We start from the raw sequence: 10386 nt of genomic DNA on the forward strand, positions 1-10386 counted from the left end.
CTACTGAGAACAGCCTTTCTCCATTCTCTTTGGAACCTCCCTTCAGGAAGTTGAAGGCTGCTATCAAATCCCCCCTCACTCTTCGCTTTTGCAGAGTAAACAGACCCAACTCCCTCAGCCTCTCCTCATAGGTCATATGCTCCAGCCCCCTAATCATTTTGGTTGCCCTCCACTGGACCCTCTCCAATGCGTCCACATCCTTTTTGTACTGGGGGGGCCCAGAACTGGACAGAATACTCCAGATGTGGCCTCATCAGAGCCGAATAAAGGGGAATAATGACATCTCTGGATCTGCTGGCAATGCTCCTCCTAATGCAACCTAATATTCCATTAGCCTTCTTGGCTACAAGGGCACACTGTTGACTCATATCCAGCTTCTCATTCACTGTAACCCCCAGGTTGTGAAGGCTAGGATTATACCAGAGTTTGATGTCCCTGTGTCTCCTCAGGTTTGTCCCATGGTGGTTGCATTTCACGGTCTTTTCTGGCTCTGGCTGTCATGTTCTATCAGTGCGGGCACTTATGCGCTGCATGAGTCTCTCCCAGGTGTTTAACTCAGGAGAAATGGCCATCAGAAATGGGCACTGAGTCTCCACATGAATCGCATCTTTTAAAGCTGGGAGAACCTAGCACGTTAAAGAAAAAAAGCTGCGGCGGAGGCACTTCTCTCTCTTTTTTTTTTTAAACTAATGTTGAAAACTACCATTAACTGACTAACCTATGAGGAAAAGTCTAACTATAGAAATGTTGTTTTTCCTGTCAGGAAGAAGAGCACTGCTCTGACTCTGTCTTCAGTGAGGATGGTAGAAAAGCAACTGACAGGGCTCACACCACGTGCAGACTTGACAAACGGCAGGGACTCTGGGTGTGCAGGTGCAGCGTGAGGGGCACTGCTCACCAAAAATCTCCAATCAGCTGCATGAGGATGCACCGAGACCTGAGTGGAGTACCCACAGGGACACTACTCAATGAAGAATTTGTACTTAATTTTAAGCACAAGTGGTCCCAGTGACATCAATTAATAAAATAAAGCAAGTCCTTTTTTTCCAGGAATAGGTCCCAAATTATTATTATGTTAATGCTGCCAGAAAAGTATCTAGTATGTAGTCAGTCTTCTCATTTGTAATACATGCAATACATTTTGGTAATAAGTCTTAGATGTGCATTAATAAAATTAATAGTAGTAAAACATTCTTTGCTGTAATTAACATCCTGATTTATTTTCAAGATACGCAGTATAGTGGACCATATTTTAGTCTCAGTCACATCCCATGCACTGAAGTGAGTGGAACTGTGAGAGAGTAGAATTTGGCCAAACATGTGATTGACTATTCTTTAACCTCATTTCCCCTCCTCCTTTACCTTTGCTCCAGCTCCATTACACTGTTTTCTTTGGAAGCAGTCTGTCTGCGTCTGACACAATGTTCAAAGTTAGGGTAATTTTACAAAAAACCTTGATTCTTTTGTATGTATCTCTGTGTGTTGCTGTTGGTAAAATGCTGATGATATTATTCCCAGAAACGATGAAAAGACATATTCTAAAACGAGGACAAAAGAGCAGCATAAACAAGAATCCAAAGTTCAGCTACGAGAACTGGGGCCCAACTTTCTTCAGCTTTAAATATTTACTCTTTGTTTTGAAAGTGAAGTGGAAAAGGTTAGAAGATGAAGCATTTGAAGGACATAATGCTCCCAACACCCCGGTAGCAGACTTCAGCAATGAAATACATCATATCTTGGACTTCATGCAAGGTCAGTAAAATAATCCAAATAGGTTGGGTCCTCATGATTAGAGTAGAAAATAAAATAGAGTATTCAGACTGACTGAGACATGTTATTTGGAGATTAGGGAGCTAAGTTACAGCTAAGTTGCCAATTACAGATTCTGCAAACCAGTTTAGATTAAGAGCAACTAGCTGCAGAGGGATTTAAGTAGAAAAGAATAGATCACATTCTAAGGGTACATCTAAACAGCAGTGTTATTTCAGAATAATTGATGTTATTCCAAAATTATGTAGTTCACGTCTACACTACAAACAGTTATTTCGACAATGTCAAAATAATGTTGAGCTGGAGGACTTCCTACTCTGATTCCTGTAACCCTCATTTTATGAGGAGTAAGGGAAGTCAGAGGAAGAGTGCTCTTCCTCGGACTTAATGCTCTGTAAACAGCATCAAAAGCCAGAATAAGCTATTTTTACTTAAGCTATGCAATTGATGTAGCTGAAGTTGAGTAGCTTATTTCGGCTTTAGCTCTGCTGTGTTGAAATGTCCTAACAGTGGAGTTTCTCAATCATGTACATGCATTGGTGGTTTTAGAGAAAAATCTTTGTCTTTGAAACTGCACAATTGTATGCAGTTTTCCAATGCATACAGGTATTACATTTGTTACTTATTGTCATGGATTGGGAGGGAGCATCTGTCTACTGAAAACCAATATAATAAATTATCATGGTGAAATAGGCAAATATAACCAGAACTATTTACTTAATACATTTTGTATACTGTTACACACAAGTGGAGAAAGCCCATGCATATTAACCAGACTGAAGTGCAGAAAAGATGTTTGTTAGTTTCCAAATGAACAAAAATAATGCTGACAGAGAAAAACTGTTTTGTACTTTGTCTTCCACTTTGATGTTTGCAGCATACATTATTAATCATTAAGTTGCATTCTCTAGTTCCATGTATATTAACCAGGGCTTTAAAAAACCCCAAACAATCAATTTCAAAATTGATACAGCATAGGAGGAAGATATGTACAGTGTATTCAGAGATTAATCCAAGATTAGGCCATTTTGAAGTGGGAGAATGATAGCATCACATTTTGAAATTAAGCACAGCCAATGTTATTAAGTCATTAGGAACACTCTTTAAATCAAGGTCCTGCAAACACAAGAAAGTATTCCTGTAAATATTTGTGCAGAGGTTTTTTGTTAGGTCCATGCATAAGCATTTGGGGAATCAGGCCCTTAGCAGGACAGGAAATATTTACTTCCATGGCTTGAACAGACTTTGTTTAATAAATAGTAATAATGAATACTTAGAATTCTGCCTGGGCAAGAGGATTGCTGAATCACATTGAAATCATGAAAGCCTAGGATGCATGATTAAAAATACAGCCAAAGTTTTCAGATCTAGCTGTCTTATAACTAGGCTCCTCCTATAACAAAATGTAGGCACATAAATAAAAAAGAACTTATGTTCAGAATTTGTAACTTCCCCAACACCAACTGGAGCTGTGGGAATTTAATATTTAGGTGCCTAAAAATGGATTTGAAAGTCTAAATTTAGGCATTCAGGTTTGAAAATTTGGGTCTTTGAAAATCTGGGTCTTTATTCTTTAAGGAACATGCAGAATATTTTAAAGTACCTTCATACTAATTTGCTTTGCAGTAGCGTTTAGAGATCTCAGTTGAGATAGAGGGGCTATTATTTTGGTTGCTACACATTTACTAAATTAGAGTTCCTCCACCCGCAAGAGGCTTACAGTCTAAGGCAGGAGTGGGCAAAAGGGCCTCCGCGGGCCAGATCCAACCCACTAAGTGGGTTGATCCAGCCCACAGAGACCCTGCTGCTCCCCCTCCCCCAGATCAATTAGGGCCTGGGAGCAGGGAGAAGTGCGTGAAGTTTCCTCTGCCCTGCAAGGAGTGCAGGGCAGGAGGAGACTTTGTGTGCTCCCCCGCCCCCAAGGCCTGATTGACCTGGGGGCAGAAGGGGGAGCATGTGAAGTCTCCTCCCACCACCAGGGGCATGGTCACCTAGGGGGAACCTCTGGGGGGAGGGGCCAAAGACTTCACATGCTCCCTCACCTCCAGACCAGTCATGATCTGTGGGTGGGGAAGCAGGGAAGTATCCACTTGAGGCCCTGCCCCTTCCATTGTGGCCTGGGGTCACTTCAAAAATTTGTGAAATGGCCCCTGGTAAAAAATGATTGCCGACCCCGGTCTAAGGCTTGGATCCTGCAATGAACTCCATGTGAGCAGATGCCTGCGCCTGTATGGAGCCCCATTTACTTCACTGAGACTATGCATGGACACAGGAGTCTGAGTGTTTTCATAAAACTTATTGTAGGATTGGGACCTGAATAAATCAGATAGGGCTCCAGTAAGAAAAGGAGAGCAATGTTGGGGTTATTTTTCATACTGAGACTGAGGTACAGAGAAATTAATGGCCTGATTTACAGAAGAGCTCAATACCTTTGAAAAATCAGGTGATCAGTCACTCATCCAAGATAATGCAGGAAGGGTGTAACAAGGCTAAGAACAGAGCCCAAATTTTTGCCCAGGCCTTAACTCTAACCCTGTCCTTTTTCTCATCATCTGTTTAACATGATACTTTAAAAATTATTTCACGTCTGTTGCAGACAACAGGCCTTTAGTCCTGAATTTTGGAAGCTGCACCTGACCTTCATTTCTTTTCAAATTCGATGAGTTCAACAAACTTGTTGAAGATTTTAACTCCATAGCGGATTTCCTTATAATCTATATTGAAGAAGCTCATGCAAAAGGTACAGTACAGACAGCAAAACATTTAAATGTGTGATGATGCAACAGATATGGATCTTTCTGTTTGAATCATGGTTGGGGCAGGACCCAACAGCTCTGGGACTAACATCTGGTTTATGTTTTATATTTGGCTAGATGGCCTGCTGCGCTGAGTGAGTATGCCCATTCCAATATGCTTATTTGCAGACTAAGACAAGGGCCCCAGTCCAGAAAAGATTTACATGTGCTCAACATTACACATGAGAATTTTCATATCTTCAACTGAAATACTTACATGTAACGTTTAAACATGGACCATTCAAAATTGCCTTATTCTCTTCTTTTTCTTTAAAGCATCTGGCACTGGCCACTGTAGGATTCCTTTCCAACACTTTGCAGTTAATTTTGGATTTAGCTATCTTGAATAATTTTGTATCATCTGGAAATTTTGTCACCTGACTGTTCATCCCTTTTTCTAGAATATTTGTGAATATGTTGAACAACACTCGTCCCAGTAGAGATCTTTGAGGGACCTCACACTTGTGAAAAAATGATAATTTATTCCTACCCCTCGTTTCCTGGATTTTAACCAGTTATTGATCCATCAGAGGCTCTTCCCTCTTATCTCATGACTGCTTACTTTGCTTAAGAGCCTTTGGAGTGTGACCTTGTTGAAGGCTTTCTGAAAGTCTAGGTAAATTATATCCACTGGCTCACCCGTGTCAACATACTTATTGACTCTCCCAAAGAATTCTAGTAGATTGGTGAGGCATGATTTCCCTTTAAAAAAATCCATGTTTCCTTATTTCCAATGTAGCATGTTTACTTGTGTGATAATTCTGTCCTTTACTATTATTTCAGCCAATTTGCTTGGTATTGAAGTTAGCCTTAATGGCCTGTAATTGCCAGCATCACAGCTGGAACCTTTTAATAATCAGCATCACATTAGCTACTCTCTAATCATCTGGCATAGTTGCTGATTTAAGAAATATGTTACATACCACAATGAGTAATTCTGCAATTTCATATTTGCATTCCTTCAGAACTCTTGGGTGAATACCATCTGGTCCTGGCAACTTTTCACTGTTTAATGAATTGTGTTATTTGGTTGCTCTTCAAATTCCTTCTTGGGCTGTCTAATTTGTTTGTATAGTTAACATGCCAAAGTTTATGTTCTTTTCTATTATATTCAATAGGATTTAACTTCTAACTTTTAAAGGTGGCCTTTTTGCCTTTAAAATTACTTCTTTTACTCTATTATTTAGACATGCTAGCATTTTTGGTCCTCTGATTTTTCTGCTCCAGCTCGGCTGCTTTTGTCCCCTTTTGGAGCTGCTGGCAGCCCCATGTGGGGATCCAGTGGTGTCAGTTACTGGTTATGTTACCAGTGCTTTTTTTTTTTGTGGCACTACGCACTGGTACACTCCGCACTTTCCTGTGGCACAGCCCCCAGACAGCTCTGGGAGCACTCACACTGTGCCAGACAGAAGCCCACTTGGGACACGTGGCAATTAAAGGAGTCCTGACCTCCTAAATTACTCCCAGCACTTTTTTTTTTTTTTGGCTCAACAAATGTTCCCCGGTGTTTTTTGCTCAACAAATTTTTATCAATTTTTTTTAAACACTCTGGCAACCCTAGTACCAGCACTTTTTTTTTAAACAAAAAAAGCACTGTCTGTTACCTAATAAGCATCACTTGTTAAGGTTAATCTGTTACCCATTAACATACCTAACCTGAGCCTTGTCTAGACTAGGATGTCAGCACGTTAGTTTTTAGAAGTCCAGCATAGACAAGGAACACTGCCTTTAACATCTATGAAAGGAAGAACTTTAGGCTTTAATTTGAGCTGTTTAGCATATATTAATTAGAATATGTATTGCTTTGTCCACACTACAATTTTAGCTAACACCACACCATTTATCCATCCATGTGTCACCTTTCAATGTCTATTAAATAGATGTGGAACAGCTGAAAATGATTTAGTCTCTAGTTTTTAAATAAGCTTGCGTCTGCTACACATTTTACATTTAAAATATTTCAATAGTATTTGTACCATATGAATTTAAAAAAATAAAACAGTATGCATGTGCCAGAAATTGTTTGTATATTGATGAGAGACACACCATCAATTTTTAAAATCAGTTTAAAATTCTAAGTAACATACCACATTTCCAGAAATCTGAAATCTGTTTCTAGAGGACCAGAAAGAGCAATAACAATCAGGAGTCCTATGGCACCTTAAAGACTAATGAATTTCAGCTTTTGTGGGCTGCAGCTCGTTTCGTTGGAGCTTATGTCCCAATGCATTTGTTAGTCTTTAAGATGCCACGGGACTCCTCGTTTTTGCTGAATCAGACTAACACAACTGCCCCTCTGAAACTTGTCATCTATATGTCTCAAGCTGGGTGCCAAAAAATTGAAACCTCCCAAAATGATGTGGCTAGTTATGAAAAATAGGGTTAAGTTACTTACTGCAAAGTGAATGGCAGAACAGTCTGCCATTCCCATTCTAGTCTCCTTTACAAAGGCCTTGATACACTGCTTTCCTGGAAGTTTAAATGGCTTGCAATTTTTTTGGATATGCATGTCATTAACATAGCTATTGAAATTATATGGTATATAGATTGGTGTGAATAATATTACAGCACAGGGCTGCTAGCAATTTCTATTGGAGTTTCTCCAATACTTCCCATTATAAACTATTTTCTAGTTGCTCATAACTTTGTGAAACTTTTGTCCATTTGAGCTGAAATTTTCCATGCAAGGTATCTGTCTCAAGCTGGTGGTGTTTTTTTTTTAAATTTAATAAAAACAGTTCATCTGTTTGCAAGAACAAGGCTAGGGGAAAAAATACATTTTGTTCATATTAAAAAAAACTAATATTTTCTTTGTACAGATTTAGTACCCCACTTTGGAGCAGGTACTTGCAATTAGGCAACAGGTAGCTTTTGTGTCAGGAATATGCCTTTTTCCATCTCTGTGAAAAATCCCTCCAAATTTGATCATGTTACAAACGTTTTAAGCATATAATCATGATTTGCATATGCTTTTAGAGACTTCCTAGATTTTCAGCAGTTTCATTTCTGAAGATCTGTTCTAAGTGGGCATGTTCCAACCTGGGGCTGCTCAAGACTTTTCCTGCACATGCAGCTCTAAGCCGCTGAGAGCCATGGTGGGTTTGGGCACATAAAGAGCATGGGATGGGTCTCCTTTGCTGTCAATGGTATATGATTATGTGATTGAAAATTATGTCATAATGCACATGCTTAAGCCTTCGGAATTAAGGTTGCACAGGCAATCCTAATTCTGGCATTTTTTAACTTCCCAGTGCTTGACTTTGCAACCTTAATATAGTTCTTTTAATGCAATTGTTGGTGAGTGCACACACACAATTATATATATATATATATATAAAATCACTTTCCTCTCTCTTCTCTTTTAAAGATGGATGGGCTTTTAAAAATAACATTGTTATTAAAAATCACCAAAGCCTTCAAGAACGAAAAAAGGCTGCACAATTTCTTTTGAAAAAGAATCCTTTATGTCCAGTGGTTTTAGATACAATGGAAAACCTAAGTGGTTCAAAATATGCAGCTCTGCCAGAAAGACTTTATGTGGTACAAGGAGGAAAAGTTGTCTATAAGGTAATGAACTCTGAGCACATTACAGTATAGTTTTAACTTGTTAAAATAAGCATGTATTATCCACCACATACTAGATAGGTATATGATTAACATTTTTCACTGTGTTCCATTTCCAACAACTTTAAAATTAATTATACCCACATTGTTCATTAAATTATTAGCACCAAAAAGCCTTGGCATTTATGTATAGTTTTGATTACCTGGCTCTGCCTCAGTATTTATGCAGTTTTTCGTAATGAGACAAAGTGAAAGCATATTGAGCACAGGACTGGAAGCAAAGAAACTCTACATTCTAACTCCAGCTATTTCTCCAACGTGTTGGTTGACCTTAACCTCTGCATAAAAGTCTACCAACTGTGAGGACAATAATAATCAACTAGACTAAAAGAGTGTTTTGAAGTTTGAGTTATTTTTTTGTATAGCATTGAGACATAGTGCTAATTATTATCTGATAGCCAGAGACCATGCCTGTTAAAAGAGTCTACATCTGTTTTATTTAGATTAACTTTCAAGTTTCAGCATTAAACTTTCCAGCAGTTAAAACTGTATTTTACTTTGTAATTTACTATACAGATATATATCTAAAAGTTTGTACATGACATAGGCCAGATTCTTTACTGTTCTGTTTCTGCTTGGTGCACAAGAAAGGGTAGCCATTAGGCAATCACTTAATGCTCCATGATTATTTAGCTGGCTCTGGTGCAGGCTGTTCTAAGCTATGCACAGGTGGCAATGGGTGGGTCCCAAGAGTTCATCTACTACCTGAGCAGACTTACAGTGCATCACACTGAGACCACTCCTCCTCCTGCAGCAGGGTCTTTGGTGGGTGGGGCAGGAAATGGCTATGCCAGCTATGCACCACTGGAGACTCCTCTATACAGGGAATATATCTGAACAATTCTGTATTTATTCACTTTACAGGGTGGAGAGGGACCTTGGAATTATCATCCACAGGACATACGTGCAATCTTGGAAAATCTAAAATAGGTGAACAAATCAGAAACCCCCAAGGATAAAGTGGTCTATCTGGAAAGTGATCAAGGAATAACTTGCTCTGTCCTTTTAAAAAAATATATATTTTATTGCTGTTTATTTTTAAAATGATATAAATCAGGTTAAAAAAAATACACACTCACCCAAGAGAAAATGGGTGGACAAGTATATAGCATGAGTTACCCTATTCAAGAAGCAGACATCAATATGATTCAACACCATCTGAAACTGATGGAAAAGCTCTCTAGGGCCTGGTCTACACTAACACCCCTTCCATTAATCTAATCTACATGATTTCAGTGATGCAAATAACATAACTGAAGTCGACATACACCCCGTGGCATTTTCCATGCACTAAAGTTGGTGGGAGCTGCTCTCTTGTCAACTCTGGCTACTCTTATCCTGGTAGAATACTGGAGTCAAAGGGGGAGTGCTTGAAGATTGATTTAACACGTCTAAACAGATGTGAAAAATCAATGGCCTGTGTCTAAATTGCTGCAGTGTCAATCTACCTCATACTGGAAACAAGCCTTAAGCCCAGATATGGGGTCACAGAGGTACCCATCAACTACAGGTCACTACATTGGAAATAAAAGTAAATCCAAACAGACACGGGTGGCCGGCATGCTAAGTGGGGGAAGGCATTGTCTTCTCAAACCACCAGCCTGGCCCTGCGCACACTTTGTCCCCAGAATGCCTACTGTAGGTGTTCTAGGGGCAGAGTTTGCTGCCCCCAGCACCCCTCCTCCCTGTGCTCTGTGGCTGGAGAGGCTGAGGCCACGCACCACCCACCCTCCCCATGCTCCAGGGCTGGGGAGGATGGAGCTAAACACCGCCCGCCCACCTCTCCTCCCTGTGGTGGTGGAAGCCACGCATGCGCGGCATGCTGCCTCATCTCCCTGTGATGGGAGGGGACAGGGAGGCAGCATGGCTTCCTTGGGAGGCAGGGCCTCAGCAGAAGGGCTGAGAGCTTGCCTCCCCGAACCCTACCTTCACCCTGCCCTGCTCCTTCTGAAATAGAAGTAGAAATAAAAAATAAAAGTGCAAAGATCAAAAGTGTTTTTATAGATTCATTGCTACCCTGTTCATACACCTTTGGACCAAAATTTTTCATATAGTGAAATTGCTAGCCTCTAAAAATCATGGCTATTTCTCTAAATGTGTAATGGCTTTCATGTGCTCATCCTTAATAGTATAGGTAGCATCTGATATAAAACATATTATATATCACAGAAATAAACTGTGTCTATATTCCTTATGC

The 10386-nt window shown here is 39.8% G+C and overlaps 1 protein-coding gene across 1 annotated transcript; it reads left to right on the plus strand.

Moving 5' to 3' along the window:
* Positions 1–1350: 1350 nt before the first annotated feature.
* On the plus strand, positions 1351–9522 carry DIO1 (iodothyronine deiodinase 1). The gene is made up of 4 exons (XM_006133457.4): positions 1351–1752; positions 4367–4510; positions 7933–8132; positions 9054–9522. Exons 1-4 carry the CDS (start codon positions 1422–1424, stop codon positions 9117–9119), a joined length of 741 nt encoding a protein of 246 aa, XP_006133519.3. The 5' UTR covers positions 1351–1421; the 3' UTR covers positions 9120–9522.
* The last annotated feature ends 864 nt before the right edge of the window (positions 9523–10386 follow it).

The sequence above is a fragment of the Pelodiscus sinensis genome, chromosome 9 (assembly GCF_049634645.1).
Source record: "Pelodiscus sinensis isolate JC-2024 chromosome 9, ASM4963464v1, whole genome shotgun sequence".
Lineage (NCBI taxonomy): Eukaryota > Metazoa > Chordata > Testudines > Trionychidae > Pelodiscus > Pelodiscus sinensis.